The sequence below is a fragment of the Oncorhynchus gorbuscha genome, linkage group LG16, assembly GCF_021184085.1.
Source record: "Oncorhynchus gorbuscha isolate QuinsamMale2020 ecotype Even-year linkage group LG16, OgorEven_v1.0, whole genome shotgun sequence".
Lineage (NCBI taxonomy): Eukaryota > Metazoa > Chordata > Actinopteri > Salmoniformes > Salmonidae > Oncorhynchus > Oncorhynchus gorbuscha.
Genome location: NC_060188.1, coordinates 14,080,491 through 14,100,462, shown reverse-complemented (window position 1 = coordinate 14,100,462; position 19,972 = coordinate 14,080,491). Strand labels below are relative to the sequence as shown.

General features: G+C 45.4%; 1 protein-coding gene across 3 annotated transcripts in view; it reads right to left on the bottom strand.

The window, feature by feature from the left end:
- Positions 1 to 2,254: 2,254 nt before the first annotated feature.
- Positions 2,255 to 19,972, bottom strand: part of LOC123999631 (ras-associating and dilute domain-containing protein-like) — a 32,968-nt gene continuing 15,250 nt past the window's right edge. Inside the window, exons 9-16 of one of the 3 annotated variants that reach the window (XM_046305575.1) lie at positions 19,558 to 19,730; positions 13,270 to 13,414; positions 11,264 to 11,427; positions 10,713 to 11,100; positions 9,057 to 9,089; positions 4,848 to 5,002; positions 3,527 to 3,666; positions 2,255 to 3,350 (exon numbers count right to left, since the gene is read on the bottom strand). In XM_046305575.1, coding sequence (XP_046161531.1) covers positions 3,251 to 3,350; positions 3,527 to 3,666; positions 4,848 to 5,002; positions 9,057 to 9,089; positions 10,713 to 11,100; positions 11,264 to 11,427; positions 13,270 to 13,414; positions 19,558 to 19,730 — 1,298 coding nt within the window. In that variant the 3' untranslated portion in view covers positions 2,255 to 3,250. The remainder of the gene's footprint in view (positions 3,351 to 3,526; positions 3,667 to 4,847; positions 5,003 to 9,056; positions 9,090 to 10,712; positions 11,101 to 11,263; positions 11,428 to 13,269; positions 13,415 to 19,557; positions 19,731 to 19,972) is intronic. The other 2 variants (XM_046305576.1, XM_046305577.1) reach the window with 2 other exon arrangements.

Genomic DNA, 19,972 nt, shown 5'->3' with positions numbered 1-19,972 from the left:
CACAAACAAGCACTCGGACATACAGTATCTATACACACAGAATTACTCATGCTACAGTACATCACCCAGACAGGTCTACTTAAAATGAACTCTCATTGAAAATACACGTCAGCCATTTATGTTTACGCGGAGGTTTGAAGTTGTCTGTGTAAAATGAGGCAAAGCTAAAAGCCAACAATTTGTAGTCAAGATGAATTGTTTCACAAATTCTTGTGGTTCAATTGGAACAAACTAGCAGTAAATGTGGTTCAATTGGAACAAACTAATGAACAGTAAATATGTAGGATCTGCCCACAAATTGCTGCTATACCAAAACAGCCAGTCTGTGAGGTTAACCATGGCAACCAACCCTCTCAGGACAAAGCTATTTCTGACCTTGTAACTCTGTGATCAGCACTAAATCACTTTGGGACACATTTCATAAAGACCTTGTATTGCACAGTAAGGAGTATAAAATAGTGTTAGAGCCGATTTGGACATATTTGTATAAAAGACCGAACATATGGAGCTCCATGTATATTTGTGTAAATATATTAAATATTAATGTAAATTATGAAATATTAGGTACGTACCTTTATGATTTATATTTACCTGATTGAGATATATTCATTTGTTGTTAGTGTAACTCAGCCATTTGGCCCCCTCTCTTGCCTGTTCATTGTATTGTGGTAAATGTGTTAGGATAAAGGCAGGAAGTTGGGCCTTCGGGAGAGGGAGTCCTTGCTAGATGCGGGAGCGGTATAGTTTTTTGACCATACAGACATACAGACATACAGACAGGTCATAATATGTATTTTCCATATAAAATATTCTATGCTTTAAGTTGATTGAAGAATAATTTATTTGTTAGATATAAGAAGAATAAACATTTTTGTTGCACCACATCCCTGGATGTCATTGAATGTTTGGCCGTTTGGAAACCTTGAGTGTGGACTGTATGCGTACCAAACAACCCCGCTTCAAGCTTGGGCAGTGGCTATGGTAAAGAAGAAAGGAAGCCACTACAAATAGCATAGCTTATCATAAGAGACAGTATATTTATCATCCACCTATTCTATTTCCAAACATGTTCCAGGTTCATTCTTCTGAGTATCAGGCTTATACTATTTGACTACGGAGGAGCCCATCCAGGGAGCTTTGAGGTGGTTTCTTCCCAGGAGCACCAGGGTGTCCAGCCTGTTCAGGGTGATCGAGGAGCGGGTTGGGATCCAGGTCACCAGCCTGCAGGTGTTCAGGACCAGAGTTCCCTCCCAGGAGTCCTTCTTACCGCCAGACAGCTCTCTGGGGGAGTGTGGCTTCACTGGAGGCCCTGAGGACTCACCCAGACAGCCAACACTGTTCTATGACTACAGGCTGGATTTCACTGACTGCCCCATCCTCAACTGTGACCACTACTTTGGTTCTAAGCGACCTCATATTGGGGAGGACTACTTTGGTTCTAAGCGACCTCAGATTGGGGAGGACTACTTTGGTTCTAAGCGACCTCAGATTGGAGAGGACTACTTTGCATCAAGGCTGTCTTGGTGACCTGTATAACTTATAGTATCAGCTGTGTAACTTACTATATCAGCAATTTTTTGATGTACAGATTTCTCTTTGTGTGACTAGCACCACGAAGCAATTACAGTTGATAATTGGCTGTGTTTAGTTAATGATTAAATCTGATCATTAAAAGTGCATTAATGTACCAGGGGAGAAAATTGACGACTTGGGTAGAACACTCCTCACAATCAGCAGCTTCTGACATAGTTTTGTGTTTACCTGCAAACATGAAGTATGCAAAGTGTGAGATTGCCTTTTCAATGCCAAAACAACCATTTTCCTCAGGGCCTCAGGGCACAGTGGAGAACCCTGGGGTGTGTCAAATTGAGTGGTGTAGCGGAAAGTGGTGCTCTAGTGGAAACCAAAGGGCACTATAAATGGCTGCTCTTGTGGTGGCCCACTAAAGCGTGTCTGTCCTGTGTGAGACACTCCCTTGGTTCCCTGCTACCTCCCCCCGTTTAAAAGCACTTGGTCAACAGCTGGAGTCCTTATTCACCTCAAAGTGTGCCGTTGCTTTATTTGGCCTTGTTACGTCCCACGTCGTAGAGTTCAACCATCTGGGGATGCAGGTTGTACTGTCTGTGAGGCAACAACCTCTATGGGTAGAAGGCAATGTAGGGATTGGGGAATAACTCAGGAATTTTGGATTTTGCTTTAAAATCTAAATAACATTTATTTAGTATGTTCAAAAATACTGGACAATATAAGTATAAAAAAATGGAATACTCTTTTATTTGTCTTCAATACAATTGAAGACTTAACACTGTTAAAGAGAGATAGTTGACTTAAAACTGTCATAAAGAGTCATTTGTTTATAAACATTTCATAAACAGTAATAAGTTATAGTGTCATTGTCACCACATGGGGAAAGTCAGAGATGTGTAGCAGTGATACCTCCAGGAATCTATATTAGATTATCACCGAGATCCACTGAAATGCCTTATAGATAACCATAGAGTCCATGACAACCTTTCGTTATACTGTAGTGCTTCAGAAAGTATTTCACTAATAGCACTTCAGTAAATATCCAAAGTATACAGCCACTACAACATTAGAATGAGTCATAGTTTTACTCAAAAAATACATTATATAATTTACAGTTCTATAAAAATGATATATTTGCATAACTCCTTATGGGTTTTGTCATTTGTAAAGCTGAGCAATCTTCAGACAGAATGCTGTGCACTAGCCATTTGTCAGTAGATAGTGTCCTTGAAGACACTGAAATAACTCAACCCTGTTCGCAACAACGGCCTTAAACACTGTTCTCTTCTACTCTCCCAAACCCAGTGTTTTCTGGGTACGAAGGACAGCTCACCATGCAGATTTAAAGACTTCTGCAAAGCTGTCTGGACCATTATGTTGATACACATGTCGTGTTTGCGTTTGAAATTGCATTCATTCAAAAGGGGTGCTTCAGAGAAGACCTGAGCAATAGTGGATTCAGTCTAGTGGTTTCATCCTCATTTCAGTGTCCTCCTGTTCATTCTATGTACAGTAAAGCTTCATTTAAAATACTCAGTGAGAAGAGATTATTCACCAAAACAAAATAAACAGTCAAGTGTCTTTTATCCTTTGGTTGAATATCACGTCTCGTAAAGTACTGACAGACAACTAAGCTCCTTAGTTGGATAAAAAGAGAAGATTAAGCTCCCTTCTGAGGGTCAACGGTCACTTGGGGAAGCCTCCAATGAAACCTTCCTTCCACTCAGCATGTGATCACCGAGCTCTTCCCCGTTGATTTGGACTCATTTTTGGCCACCAGCAATCTGAGGGCATCTCCAGATGAACGAATGAGCTCTCTACCACTGTGACGGAGAGAACGAGAGAGAACGTCAGAGGGTGTGTTAAACAGAGGGAGGGAACGACACTACTCTATGTTGTGTTTTATAACTCGTATTACCTAAATAATATCCAGTACTCTATTACAACTTCTTAATCAACACAGGGTGGTAAAGACCCGTCTCCATCTTACACTACTTACATGTGGTATTCCATGCCCACCAGACTGATGCCGTTCACAGCCAGGATACGATCTCCCAACCTCAGCTTCTGGCACTGGGCGGCTGGGGACTCTGTTACCACTGACTTAATATAGATCCCAGTCATCTTCAGAGGTGTTTTCTACACAGGACACAAGAGGATGCAGGAAGCGTTGAGGTTGGGTCTGAAGACATGCTGTACCTGCACTATAGTATCATTACAGGAACATCTCCGCCGTTTCATCTCTATCCTACATGCTATAGAATCCTCCACAGCACTACACCTGCATGCATATACACGGAAGGCTTTCATTGAGGTTGGGCCTGAAGACATGCTGTACCTGCACTATAGTATCTTTACAGGAACATCTCCACGGTTTCATCTCTATCCTAGGGGGCACCACATGCTATAGAATCCTCCACAGCACTACACCTGCATGCATATACACGAGTAGAGGCTTTCACAGGAAGCGTTGAGGTTGGGCCTGAAGACATGCTGTACCTGCACTATAGTATCTTTACAGGAACATCTCCAGCTGTTTCATCTCTATCCTACAGGGGGCACCACATGCTATAGAATCCTCCACAGCACTACACCTGCATGCATATAAATGAGTAGAGGCTTTCACAGACCAGGCACGTTTCTGTTATGAATGAAATGATGAAAACAGCACTTTAGTGGAATTTGAAGCCAAAGGCAGACATTGGAATGAGGGTAATAATAACCATTGCAGCTGCCTATTGTGCAATAGAGGGGTCTACCGGTTCTTATAAATTAGCTTAGTGTTCTCAATGTGGTTAATGGCTGACTTCAAAAGGAGGTTAACACATTTACCACATGTTGTACACCTGTTAGTAAACCCAAGCTTAAGCCCACACCCACATACCATAACCACACACACACACACACACACACACACACACACACACACACACACACACACACACACACACACACACACACACACACACACACACACACACACACACACACACACACACACACACACACACACACACACACACACACACACACACACACACACACACACACACACACACTCAACAGCTCTTTTTGTTATCTGTAGTTGAGATCTACGTCACAGTTCAACTCATCATTCATTTCAAGCTAGACAGTTAATCATGGGGAATATGTAACCTTTGTAACCAAGCAGAATGTTAGAGCTTTTTCAAGTTTCATTCATTTCCCCATGCAGAGAGGTGAAAAATAGGGAGGTAGAGAAACAAAAAGGAAGATGAGACTTGGGTGAAGGAGATGAACAAAGGAGGAGGTGGAGGAATAAAGACAAGGATTTTACCCACCATTCCATCCACCAGTGCCAGGCCTAGACCATGAGGTCCTCTGTGTAGCTCCACAGTAAACACTTCATCCCTCTCTTTCTCCTCCTCTTCCTCTGCATTATCTTCCTCCACATTCCCATTCCTTCTCTCAGAACATTCCCTTGGGCAGCTGCCTGCTGAGGAGACACACACAAGAACACCCACATTAGACACAGTATCCAATCCAACCTTAACTCTGTTTAAAGTTATACTTTTCCTGTTATTGTGGTCATTTTAATTAAATTATAAAGAAATCATATCACTGTGGCAATTTGAGACAGGGTTTACTTCAGGAGAAAACATGAAAGTAGTGTCTGTTCCCCTTTGGTTTTCCCTCTACAGTACCTTCTAGGGGTCTCTGTCTGTCTGTCTGTCTGTCTGTCTGTCTGTCTGTCTGTCTGTCTGTCTGTCTGTCTGTCTGTCTGTCTGTCTGTCTGTCTGTCTGTCTGTCTGTCTGTCTGTCTGTCTGTCTGTCTGTCTGTCTGTCTGTCTGTCTGTCTGTCTGTCTGTCTGTCTGTCTGTCTGTCTGTCTGTCTGTCTGTCTGTCTGTCTGTCTGTCTGTCTGTCTGTCTGGTCATATGAAAGAGAAGTTCACAAGGCATTAGTGTTATAAGGATGATTATTTCGACCAATAGGAATATATATGGATCAAAGACTGGAGGTTCATCTGAGCTGCTCCAGAGGGACACCTCCTCAACATACATATAACTACCACTAATATTGAACACAGATGTTGCATTTGGACTCCATATAAAAATCATGTAAAGTCAGAGTGCTATAAAACTGTGGGGAATCCACTAAATGCATAGACGTTGTAATGAGAACCATACAGAACCCCACTGAGAACAAGCTCTACATGTAAAGCTTTGGGGCCTTGGGAAAGCTCTTCCTCAGGATGGTCTGGTGCTCTGTGGTGTATTTATCCTGTCACAACAACCTAGCCACCAGCAACAGTACCACCAGCATGCCCTACACTTTCACCCCCCCCCTGCCCTGGTGTCCCCCAGCTCTCCCCTGGTCTCCCCCTGGTGTCTCTCTGCTTCCCCCTGGTGTTCCCCTGCTCTCCCCCTTGCTCTCCCCTGGTCTCCCCCTGGTGTCCCCCTGCTCTCCCCTCCCCTGTGTCCCCCTCCCCCCTAGTCTCCCCCTGGTGTCCCCCTGCTCTCCCCTAGTCTCCCCTGGTCTCCCCTAGTCTCCCCTGGTCTCCCCCTGCTCTCCCTAGTCTCCCCTGGTCTCCCTAGTCTCCCCCTGGTGTCACCCTGCTCTCCCCTAGTCTCCCCCTGGTCTCCCTAGTCTCCCCCTGGTGTCCCCCCTGGTGTCCCCCTGCTCTCCCCTAGTCTCCCCTGGTCTCCCCTAGTCTCCCCCTGGTGTCCCCCTGCTCTCCCCTGGTCTCCCCTGGTCTCCCTTAGTCTCCCCTGGTCTCCCCTAGTCTCCCCTGGTGTCCCCCTGCTCTCCCCTAGTCTCCCCTGGTGTCCCCCTGCTCTCCCCTAGTCTCCCCTGGTCTCCCTAGTCTCCCCCTGGTGTCCCCTGCTCTCACCTAGTCTCCCCTGCTCTCCCCTAGTCTCACCCTGGTCTCCCTAGTCTCCCCCTGGTGTCCCCCTGCTCTCCCCTAGTCTCCCCTGGTCTCCCTAGTCTCCCCCTGGTGTCCCCCTGCTCTCCCCTAGTCTCACCCTCGTCTCCCATAGTCTCCCCCTGGTGTCCCCTGCTCTCCCCTGGTCTCCCCTGGTGTCCCCCTGGTGTCCCCCTGCTCTCCCCTGGTCTCCCCCTGGTGTCCCCCTGCTCTCCCCTAGTCTTCCCCTTGCTCACCCCTAGTCTCCCCCTGGTGTCCCCCTTGCTCTCCCCTGGTCTTCCCCTGGTGTCCCCCTGCTCTCCCCCTGCTCTCCCTGGTCTCCCCCTGGTGTCCCCCTGCTCTCCCCTAGTCTCCCCTGGTCTCCCTAGTCTCCCCCTGGTGTCCCCCTGTCTCCCCTGGTCTCCCCCTGTCCCCCTGTCTCCCCCTGCTCTCCCCCTAGTCTCCCCCTGGTCTCCCCCTGGTGTCCCCCTGCTCTCCCCTGGTCTCCCCATGGTCTCCCTAGTCTCCCCCTGGTCTCCCCCGGTCCCCCTCTGGTCTCCCCTGCTCTCCCCCAGCCCGAGCCCATCTGCCCCCCATACAGGACCTGCTCTGGACAATGCCTGTCCCGATTAAGATTCCACGCACCAACCCAACTGTAAATTCCCATGACGGGTCAGCCACTAATCTTTTCTCTCCTGACATCACCACCTCTCTGTAATTCTTGGTACAGATTAAAGGATTAGCAATGCTACCAAAATAGCAGTAAATTACTGTTAGCGCCCAAAACCACCAAGGTTGAGCAGAGAGCAGGAGCACTCTATGTGACTGGGAGGCCACAGTAATACATGGTGGGAAGCTATGGCCAATGTCATAACCAGGGATATGACATGATTAGAGAATATTTCTGTGAAAGTGGGTAATGTTCAATAGTACATCATTTTCATAACAATATCTTAGGTTTATGACAAACTATTAAACCATAGAGCCCGTATAAAGACAAGGGCCATTGATCGTAATGAGTTCTGATTATGATCAACAAAATGGAAGCTTTAGTAAAGCCTTATTTACACACAACCACACAGGGGGTCAGGGAGCTTTAAGCAGGCGGTAAGCACTTACACACAACCACACAGGGGGCCAGGAAGCTTTAAGCAGGCGGTAAGCACTTACACACAACCACACAGGGGGCCAGGAAGCTTTAAGGCGGTAAGCACTTACACACTACCACACAGGGGGCCAGGAAGCTTTAAGCAGGCTTACACACAACCACACAGGGGGCCAGGAAGCTTTAGGCAGGCGGTAAGCAAGCACTTACACACTACCACACAGGGGGCCAGGAAGCTTACAGGCGGTACACTACACAACCACACTGGGGGCCAGGAAGCTTTAAGCAGGCGGTAAGCACTTACACACAACCACACAGGGGGGAAGCCAGGAAGCACTTACACACTACCACCACACAGGGGGCCAGGAAGCTTTAAGCAGGCGGTAAGCACTTACACACAACCACACAGGGGGCCAGGAAGCTTTAAGCAGGCGGTAAGCACTTACACACTACCACACAGGGGGCCAGGAAGCACACTTTAGGAGCTTTAAGCAGGCGGTAAGCACTTACACACAACCACACAGGGGGCCAGGAAGCTTTAAGCAGGCGGTAAGCACTTACACACAACCACACAGGGGGCCAGGAAGCTTTAAGCAGGCGGTAAGCACTTACACACAACCACACAGGGGGCCAGGAAGCTTTAAGCAGGCGGTAAGCACTTACACACAACCACACAGGGGGCCAGGGCAGGCGGTAAGCACTTACACACAACCACACAGGGGGTCCAGGGGGCCAGGAAGCTTTAAGCAGGCGGTAAGCACTTACACACAACCACACAGGGGGCCAGGAAGCTTTAAGCACGGTACACAACCACACAGGGGGCCAGGAAGCTTTAAGCAGGCGGTAAGCACTTACACACAACCACACAGGGGGTCAGGAAGCTTTAAGCAGGCGGTAAGCACTTACACACAACCACACAGGGGGCCAGGAAGCTTTAAGCAGGCGGTAAGCACTTACACACAACCACACAGGGGGTAGGAGCACTTACACACAACACAGGGGGCAAGCACTTACACACACCACAGGGGGAAGCTTTAAGCAGGCGGTAAGCACTTACACACAACCACCAGGAAGCTTTAAGGGGGTAAGCACAGGGGGCCAGGAAGCTTTAAGCAGGCGGTAAGCACTTACACACAACCACACAGGGGGCCAGGAAGCTTTAAGCAGGCGGTAAGCACTTACACACAACCACACTGGGGGCCAGGAGCTTTAAGGAAGCTTTAAGGGCGGTAACTTACACACAACACACAGGGGGCCAGGAAGCTTTAAGCACACACTTACCACACACAGGGGCCAGGAAGCTTTAAGCAGGCGGTAAGCACTTACACACTACCACACAGGTGGCCAGGAAGCGTTAAGCAGGCGGTAAGCACTTACACACAACCACACTGGGGGCCAGGGAGCTTTAAGCAGGCGGTAAGCACTTACACACAATCAAGTGTTACACAGAGCATTTGTCTCTGATTTAGAGTTGAGGGAATTATCTGGTGTTAATCAACAGGAAAGATTGTACTGGACTAACAGGCTTTTATTATCTAACCTGTTGTTTGGATATGACCTGGGACTGTGGTATCTGAAATCAGAAACATTCAGGATTCTCACAATGTTGTAGATAAAGTGGCATCAAACGTTTAGACTCACTGTCTTTTGCTAGGTGTTTGACTCAACGATTGTATCCCTTGAGAAAAGGTCAATGTACTGTATAGGACAGGCTCACTAGACTACTATTTGAGAATGTCCGGCGGTCACACACATTTCCTAGGTGGCAAAGGTCCGGATAGGTATTGTCATTAATCGGCATAGTAGCAAACCCCCACCTCCCAACCCATGCAATCTCAAACTGTTTAAATTGTTCACAGCCACATTGCTGGCTGAGAGAAAATGTTGTCAGTTTAAACCTAATTTCCTGAAATTCTACGCATTTTGACGTTTTAAAGCTAATTTCTTGATATTCTACACATTTTGACATTTCTGTGTGTTCATATGATACCTGAGTAACTGAACAAAATCAATGCGGGCCGCTGGTGTTGAGGCCCCTGGGCACGTAATCTGGCCATGATAACTACAGGATTTAGATAGCTGGTTAGTCTAATTTACCCATCTAGCTCACATGGGCTAGTAGTAATCCACTGAACATTCCTGACAGGTTATAAATAGCTCTCTAAGGTCTGTCAGTGAATGACATAACAAGAGGAACTTGATCCGGACTGTGGTCCGTCCGCCTGTTGAGTATGGCTGGTATAGGACTTATATAAAAGCGTTAGAGTCTTACACATTGTTTGAGACATCGCCAGAGAAAGCTGACCTGCTTTAGGGAGGGGGACGTCATTGTTATCCCTGGAAGTTAACCCTGGAAGTGTCCCTCCCAGTTACAGAATAAGATGTTTAGTCCTTTCCGCCCCTTTCTCAGCTCAACTCCTCCACCACAGAATAAATCATAACCAGAGAGCAGTCTGCTCGCTTTCCCCTCCCATCCACTCCTACAGATGACCTCATGAGCAGAGCTTCAAAAAACAATCAGCCTGAGGAGAAAATGGCCTTTCCTCTACACATGGAATCCACCCTACAGGGAGAACACGACCTTTACACAGCCAGAACAGCTCTTTATTCCTCCAATGACCTGTAGTTTCTGTCCAAAGTCAATAGGGTTGAAGAGATGACGGGAGGATGAGAGCTCTCCTCCTCCTCCTCCTGTCATATCAAGCACCTTGTGTCAACCTGGAGCCACTGGGGACAAATATGCACCAGGGTCTCCCGGGTCAAGCAGACAAATTCTTCCTTTAATGGAGCCTGTCAGTCATTGGTGGGTTGACGACCTAGCGACCTAACTCCAGGGGTTAGATACATGAGCCACAGTGTGAGCCGAGGTGGCTGTATTTGCTGTGACAGGAGTTTTACATCACTTTAATAAAAACCCGCAGAGGGAGGGAAAGGCCATGAAGGGATCCTCTGTTATTCTTTGTCTTCGTAATTCATCCAATGTGATTGAGACAGGATCTGTTTCTTTTAGTATTACTATGTACAGTATGTGCCCCCCACTGTTACAGCATCATCAATCCTCTGTTATGATTGGTCAATAACACACTTCAGCTGACACATGGCTTTTTATGCTTCTTTTCTATCAATCAGAGCTGTTTGTATTGTAACTGAATGCTCTGTATGTAGCCTGACTGTATGACATAGCCCTCTGTGTTACCTTTCCTGTGCTGCCGTGCTGCTCCCTCCTGCAGGTCTGCCTCCAGCTCAGACTGAGACAGGCCCATGCCCTGGGGGGTGTTGGGGGGTGTCAGCAGGCAGGAGGGGTCCAGAGCCAGGCTCTTGTGGCATCCCAGGTCAGCCTGGCTACTCCTGGGTAGGGCGTTCTGCAGCTCCAGACTCTTCAGCTTGTGGGCCAACTCTGCCTCTGCCAGGCAGCAGCTTAGGTCACCATGAGACCCCCGGGCCTGAGGGGGCGCCGCAGGGCTCAAAGAGTCCACCTCTGCCCTGAGCGAGGGGCGGGGAACTGGGTCAGGGACCACCACTGTGACAGAGGGCGAGGAGCGCGAGGTCGCAGACTTGGCGTCTGTAGATGTCCCGCTGAGTGCCTGAAGGGAGGGAGAAGTCAATAAAACAAAGATGGAAAAACATCAAAGGTAAAATGTCTAATTTACTGAGCACCACCAGCCCAGGGTGGCCACTGGCCTCTCATTAGATTGTATATTTGTAAAATCTGGGTACACAGAGTCAGAAGGTCAGATAGGTGGTTACCTGCTGTGTTGTTTGACTGGTGGGGAGACTACGGATGAAGTCCTGCAGATGGCCGAGCTGCTCAAACAGAGCGGGTTCCGTGATTGGTTTACCCAACTCCAGGTGGAAGGTGTTGCTGGGCAGGATAAGGGGAGGGTGGTTGTCGAAACTCTCCAGGATTCCAGCTAGAGGAGGAGGGAAATACAAGACATCATTAAAGACCGAAGACGTGACTCAGAAAAGATTACAACAGAAGCTCTGGAAGAGCTTTCTCACGGTGTACACTACATTATTTATACTTGTTATTTTACTTCATTAACTTAATTACATCTGATTTGTATGTTAATCCTTTAGATCCTCAAGTTAAAGAAAGACAGTCATGGCCTCTAGGACAGGATAAAGTTCCCCCAGGGGGTGCCAGCGGGGGTTGGGCCATTCACACAAAAGAGGTGAGGTGACAGGGGACAGAGGCGGGACAGGTGCCAAGTCCTATATTGCGAGGGGCGGATTTGAGTGTTAACTCTGTGGTGAGACTGATTGGGCTGGACAGGGTTCTCCTCTCTAACCTCCCCCAGTACTCATGCTCCAATTTAGAGTTAGACTGGGGCAGGCAGACAGGATTACTCTGAGGTACACACTCAGCCACTGTCACAACTCCTACCGAAGGTGGCACCCCTTCCTGTTCGGGTGGCGCTCGGCGGTCGTCGTCACCGGCCTACTAGTTGCCACTGATTCTTTCTCCCCTTTCTGTTTATTAGTTTCACCTGTTTTTGTTTTAGGCTGATTAGTCGGGCTTTATTACCGGTAGGCCCGCCTGCTCTTTGTGAGGGATTGTTTTTGTGTAACGTGTGTGCACGTCTGTGGGTTACGTGTTTCCCATTTTCATGGGGTTATGTCCCCTTGTTTGGGGCATTTGTTTTGTTGTGCGCCCTGTGTTTTTGTGGGGTTGGCTTATGTTCGCCGTTTTGTGCATTAAAGTGGCACTACCCTGAACTCTGCTCCCTGCGCCTGACTTCTCACCCACTACACCAAGAACGTTACAGCCACTCTCAGACACAACAGGGAATAGGCCTCTAGTTACTAATACCCTGACTACACCACTCGCGTCACATTGCAAAATACATTTAGAAATCTATTATTCAATTATTGCACCCACACTGCTTGCGCACGTTAACGAGCGTCTGCGTTGCCAAGGGCTAAAATAGAAGTCCTTTCTATTTCTGATGCAGATCGCGCTGCAAGTCCTGCCTCTCCCATCTCCTCAATGGTTTGTAGAAGCAGGTACCCACGTGCCATCTCCTCATTGGTTTATAGAAGCAGGTACCCACGTGCCATTTCCTCATTGGTTATACCCACGTCGGTGATTGAAAGACGCACTGTGTTGCTGGTCATCGTGGTAATACTATGAAAGTTTAGATGCCAATCACCATATAAGTTCAAAGATGAAAAAGCCTGGAAGGAGGAGAGATTACTAGAAATGATTCGGTTGACCGTTTAATGTGTGGATTAATTGTTAAAGTAGAGGACCTTGTGCATTTCAGGTCAAATAACAACTCAATGTTTATATCCCAGGACAAATTAGCTAGCAACAGCAAGCTAGCTAAATAGGACAAATTAGCTAGAAATTGCAAGCTAACTAGCTAAATTGCCATAAATGTTTAATGCTTTTCGACCTGTCCCCAAATTAATGTAATTGGTTCAGAGTTTGTGTTGATATTTTAACCTGCTGTAACCTGTCGCGATCGCGTTTGGTGTAGGGGGACAAAATACATTTATGCACGATGGCGCACGCGCTCAGCCGATTTGAGTTCCGTGTAACCTTATCAGGGCGACAGTCTGATCTGATTGAATCTTGGCAGAGTGATTTTGTATACACAAGCGTACAGACTACATAGGCTATGTGAATTTGTTTGTGTCCAAGAAATATGTGTGTTTGCTTATTTCAAAATATGGTTTATACACGTGAAAGTGTCATTGTGTCTGTTTGGCTACCCGCCGTGACTCTGCTGTATCTGTGTTCCACTCACTGGTCCTGAGGGCAGCCTCTGCCTCGTCTGGCGAGGGGTTCCAGTCTGCAGGACAGGCCCTGCCTGGGTTATACTCCCTCAGCATGTGGTGCAGTTGGGCTGGGTTCAGAGGCATGAACTCAGTCCTCAGAGAGCTCCATGATGCCTGAAACACACACACACATATGTACACTCACACGTTACAAGAATATCAAAGTACAGGCACAAGGACCATGACACAAGGAATATGATTGCATATTTCACAAAAGAGTAAACATGGCATCATTTAAATGCAAGAGCTGGCAGACCTGTTTGATGTCATTGTTGTTAGTGAAACTATAAATGACAGGGTAGCATTTCCTCAGTCATTTCAACACAAAGCTATTCATGCAAAAAATATTTCAAACCAAAAATCTGTCCAAGTACTGTAATTACATATTTGTGTCAGAATTCATTAGGAAAATAAATCTAGGACTGTAAGTAATACTTGTCATGCCAACCTCTATCACTGTCTGTAGTAATAAAATCAACACACACGCGCAAACACGCGCGCATGCGCGCACACACACACACACACACAGAATGGAGAAATGTTGAAATGCTTGATTGTGAGGGTCAATGTTCCTGAATGTCACATTTTCCATATGACTAAACATTGATGAGTCATAAACGTAAAGCGTCAGATGTCATCAGAAGATGTGCTAATTACAGCGTCTAGATTCCTGTATGTGTTATATGACTATGAACAATCAGGTTTTTGTTATCCTCTCAGTTGACCTCTGTCTGTTTAGTGGGAATAAACACACAAGAGACTTAATCTTCAACTATTTCCTCATTCACTCAGACACACCTTGGAGAGCTGAGGTGTTTTAATGACTCAGTAACTAACCAGAAAGACATAGGTGAATCATTTCAAGATGACATCATTGGCATAGAGGTGTTATTGGTATGCTGACAGGCATTGTGTAGAATATATCAGACCATATTTACCCCAGCCTTGTAACCCGTCATTCCTCCAATGAGCACACCCTCTTTGTCGCATGACAGCACAGAGGCTGGCCAGAAGGAGGAGTTATGGGAATGTTTATAAGCAATAGTGACTTATTTTTTACATTATTTTATGTCTATATTTACTATATCTACTATTTGACTTGGTGTATCCCAATCATAAGTGGCATGACATTATGGCATCAATGACACAATCTTCCTAACTTTGTATCATCGGTAATTACTGGAGACTGAGAGAGCTCAGCCATAACAAAACCATGCCACATCACTGGTCATTTACTATGTCCCCCACTCCCTCGAGCCCAGAACTCCAGATGGAAAACTGAGAATATCACAAGGGTGTGTGCTCCATTTTACCAACCACAACATCTGACCCCGTGCCATGGGAGTGATCCATAAACAAAACCACCAGCCTCCTAGCAACCGTCCCCACGAATAGAGGAGAGAGACAGCCTTTGACTGAGGGGAGACTGGTTCTACTACTGCGGAGCTGTTTTGGGGCTGTTACCATGGCTGCCTTCTGGTTAGATATTGAGAACAGGTGTTGTCTCAAATTGTATTAGCCCCTAATGGCTGTGGATTGAAGAGTGAAATGCTACACTGTCAGTCCGGTTGCACTGAGTCTCAGCAGGCTCCTTTCTCCATTCCTGGTGAATCAGATCAAGAAACTATCAACTCTGGATCTAAATATGAGGGCAGCTGCAGGAGAAAATACAACTTTCTGACTGAATTTGATGCTTTAAGGCTGTGCAAACTTTAAGATTAAATTGGGATGAGTAGGAGGTGAGTCTCTCATGTACTAACCCGGGAGAACATTACAAGACCATGACGTGTCCACAGCCTTCCTGCAGCCCCTGGACATCCATAGGATGAGACATACAGTAGGGTGGGCCTGTCACGGCAGAGGTCACTCTTTTCTTTGAAGGTGACAGGGCTAAAGCCAGCCTTGTGTCACACACAGACTGGCAACAGGTTTTCCCAATCTCCCTTTTCTTTACAGGTGTCATAAACATGACCAGAAACAGGATATGAGTATGTGTTTAACATTTGTTTCTCCACTTATTTGTTTAATTTGTATATTTAAACATGATTTAAATAGGCAAGACAGATAAGAACAAATTCTTATTTAAATTGACGGCCTACCCCGGCCAAACCCGGATGACGCTGGGCCAATTGTGCACCGCTCTGTGGGACTCCCAATCAGGACAGGATGTGATACAGCCTGGAATCGTGTTAACTAACCCAACCACCACCAGAAATGTTACGGCTCAACTTCCCCCAGTAAACATGATCCTCCTTTCAGTGGATTACAGAGAGAATGGCATGCTTAAGGAAGGATTAACTACTCAGTGGCACGCAGTTTAAAGCCACAGGCATCAACAACATGGGATTTAAACATACATACAGTGAACCTGGCCATGACCCCACTGTCCGAGGATGTCTAAGGGGGAGTTGGGATATGCAAAAAACATGTATGCATTTCCAATTCACACGTCTATAATATACACACTTGTACATGTGTGAAACAGGATAAATATAAGCACCCACCTAATTATGAATTATTATTATGTCTATTTGTTTAAGTTCTAGGTGCAAGGACTGCCTATCCTGGCAAAATGTGTATTTTCTTCATCAATAGATGAGAAGTCATTGCATAATAGGAGATGTAGAGTACAATTTGGTGGGGGAAAAATCCATTGTTTCCAAGCATTCTTTTCCCTCTCCCACAGCTCTGTCAGGCTTTTTTGATGATGTCATGTGGTGGTGCATGTGAGTTCCACTCAGCTGACATCCGTCAGTGAAAATAAGCTTTCAGCTCTAACATTTTCAATCTGTTCCATACCTTGAATTGCTATAGTGGACAAAAAATGTTGTCATTAACACCCCATTGCTTCATTGCTTCACCATTACATCTACATCCAGTCTAACTGTTCTGAAATGTTGTCATTAACACCCCATTTCTTCATTGCACCATTACATCTAGGTGTTGTCATCACACCAATAGTGTTAAGACCAGTCTAACTGTTCTGAAATGTTGTCATTAACACCCCATTTCTTCATTGCTTCACCATTACATCTAGGTGTTGTCATCACACCGATAGTGTTAAGACCAGTCTAACTGTTCTGAAATGTTGTCATTAACACCCCATTTCTTCATTGCTTCACCATTACATCTAGGTGTTGTCATCACACCGATAGTGTTAAGACCAGTCTAACTGTTCTGAAATGTTGTCATTAACACCCCATTTCTTCATTGCTTCAATTACATCTAGGTGTTGTCATTACACCCCAGTTGCTTCATTAACACCCCATTGCTTCACCATTACATCTAGGTGTTGACATCACACCGATAGTGTTAAGACCAGTCTAACTGTTCTGAAATGTTGTCATTAACACCCCATTTCTTCATTGCTTCACCATTACATCTAGGTGTTGTCATCACACCGATAGTGTTAAGACCATACTTAGTCTAACTGTTCTCATAACATCAGAAGTGTGTATCGTACTAAGATAATAACATTGTGATAGTAGTTTGAATGGGCCATTGTGGGGTGAGAGATGTTGTTTGTTCACTGCCACACTAGTTGTGGGAGAAGGTGTGTGTACTCAGACTGTTGGTTTTATACCTCTATAGCACCTTACTAAACATTCCCCTGCAGGTACCTGAGGCCTGCAGTATTTTTCCAGACCTGATCACTGGCCAGGGCAGGGGAATGTTTAGTAAGGTGCTATAGAGGTATAAAACCAACAGTCTGTGTACACACACCTTCTCCCACAACTAGTGTGGCAGTGAACAAACAACATCTCTCACCCCACAATGGCCCATTCAAACTATACTCGCAATGTTATTATCTTATAACTACTTCAACAGTATCACCTCCATCAAAGACAACATGCATTTCTAAGAGTAAAACCTAGTTAGCAATGAAATGTAGGGAAACAGAGTTTCAGTGATGATTCATGAATGTTTTCAATGTTTTGTGAGATTTTCCTAAATACTTCCCAAAGGTTTCCCACTCGAGGCATGTTCGGTATGCCAATACTCTCCCGTGGGCAGATTCTGCATGTAGACCCAAGAATCTGCTGGGACTGAATGGGATCCCTGTGATAACGAACTGCAGTAGTTTCAGTCTTTGGCTTTTCGTCACTGGTTATATGGACTAGAGGTCGACCGATTATGATTTTTCAACGCCAATACCGATACTGATTATTGGAGGACAAAAAAAGCTGATACCGATTAATCGGACGGTTTTTAAAATGTATTTGTAATAATGACAATTACAACCATACTGAATGAACACTTATTTTAACTTGTAAATATATATTGAAACATGTTCAATTTGGTTTAAATAATGCAAAAACAAAGTTTTTAAGAAGAAAGTAAAGTGCAATATGTGCCATGTAAGAAAGCTAATGTTTAAGTTCCTTGCTGAGAACATATGAAAGGATGTGGTTCCTTTTAACATGAGTCTTTAATATTCCCAGGTAAGAAGTTTTAGGTTGTAGTTATTATAGGAATTATAGGACTATTTCTCTCTATACCATTTGTATTTCATTAACCTTTGACTATTGGATGTTATTATAGGCACTTTAGTATTGCCAGTGTAACAGTATAGCTTCCGTCCCTCTCCTCGCTCCTACCTGGGCACGAACCAGGAACACAACGACAACAGCCACCCTCGAAGCAGTATTACCCATCGCTCCACAAAAGCCGCGGCCCTTGCAGAGCAAGGGGAACAACTACTCCAAGTCTCAGAGCAAGTGACGTTTGAAATGCTATTAGCGCGCACCCCGCTAACTAGCTAGCCATTTCACATCACATTACACCAGCCTAATCTTGGAAGTTGATAGGCTTGAAGTCATAGACAGCAGAGCTGATGGCAAAACGCACAAAAGTGCTGTTTGAATTCATGCTTATGAGCCTGCTGGTGCCTACCATCGCTCTGTCATACTGCTCTATCAAATCATAGACTTAATTATAACATAATAACACACAGAATTGTGAGCCTTAGGGCATTAATATGGTCGAATCCGGAAACTATCATCTCGAAAACAAGACGTTTATTCTTTCAGTGAAATACGGAACCGTTCCGTATTTTATCTAACGGGTGGCATCCATTGGTCTAAACATTCCTGTTACATTGCACAACCGTCAATATTATGTCATAATTATGTAAAATTCTGGCAAATTAGTTCGCAATGAGCCAGGCGGCCCAAACTGTTGCATATAACTTGACTCTGCGTGCAATGAACGCAAGAGAAGTGACAATTTCACCTGGTTAATATTGCCTGCTAACCTGGATTTCTTTTAGCTAAATATGCAGGTTTAAAAATATATACTTCTGTGTATTGTTTTTAAGAAAGGCATTGGTGTTTATGGTTAGGTACACGTTGGAGCAACGACAGTCCTTTTTCGCGAATGCGCACTGCATTGATTATATGCAACGGAGGACACGCTTGATAAACTAGTAATATCATCAACCATGTGTAGTTATAACTAGTGATTATGATTGATTAAGTTTAGCAACTTACCGTGGCTTCTTACTGCATTCGCGTAACAGGCGGGCTCCTCGTGAGGCAGGGGGTTAGAGAGTTGGACTAGTTAACCGTAAGGTTGCAAGATTGAATCCCTGAGCTGACAAGGTAAAAATCTGTCGTTCTGCCCCTGAACAAGTCAGTTAACCCACTGTTCCTAGGCCGTCATTGTAAATAAGAATGTGTTCTTAACTGACTTGCCTCGTTAAATAAAGATTAAATAAAGGTGTAAAAGAAAAAGAAAAAAGAAAATCGGCAAAATCGATGTCCAAAATTAACGATTTCCGATTGTTATGAAAACTTGAAATCGGCCCTAATTTTTCGGACATTCCGATTAATCGGTCGACGTCTAATATGGACTATCAGGGTTGAACGAAGGCGGGGCTTAAACTGATTGGCTACAAGTGATTCACGTGTGGCCCACACAGATCGGAAGGGGGGAGGAGGCTTTGGATAAGAGTTTCTTTTTGCGAGGGTGGAAACGTTGCAAACTGCCGGAACTCATAATTCCTAACACGTATAGACCCAGAAGTAAATCACGCAGTTGACCAAATGAATAATGATTTTACTTTTGGGTTAAATATTAGTGTACCAATAATGAACTGAGACACTTGGTGATGTACAGTCTAATACACTGTAAAATACCATTTTGATACACTATATATTCAGACTGCTTTGGACATCTTGGCTGCAGTGTTATTTAGTGCTCTGACTCAGCAGACCAAACCGAAACAGGAAGTGAAAATAAAGGAAGTGCCCTCTGACCTGTAGTAGGTTCTCCTTGGGCGTTGCCAGCAGATTGACAGCAGCAGAGAGCTTCTGGAAGAACTCCACAGCCAGGTCTCCTAGGCCCATCCCCTGTATCCAGTCCATCAGCAGGTCCAGGTTGGCCCTGATCTGGACCCCTCTAGACCACTGGTAGAACCCACCTCCAGAGCCTGCAGAACAAAACACCACTCAGACATGCTCATGTAATTTTGATCATAGCTATTGAGTATAATGAAACTTCTATAAGATGCAGCATGCTAGCAGATACCCATAGACTTCCAGTTATTGCACAAGCTCTAGTTAGCATTGGCTCACGAAACTACCTCTAACGTTCTCCATAGTGGACACAGAAACATAACAATGATATCCACAAGTTCATCTTACTCTGGGGAAAGTCCAAATCCCAAAGTAT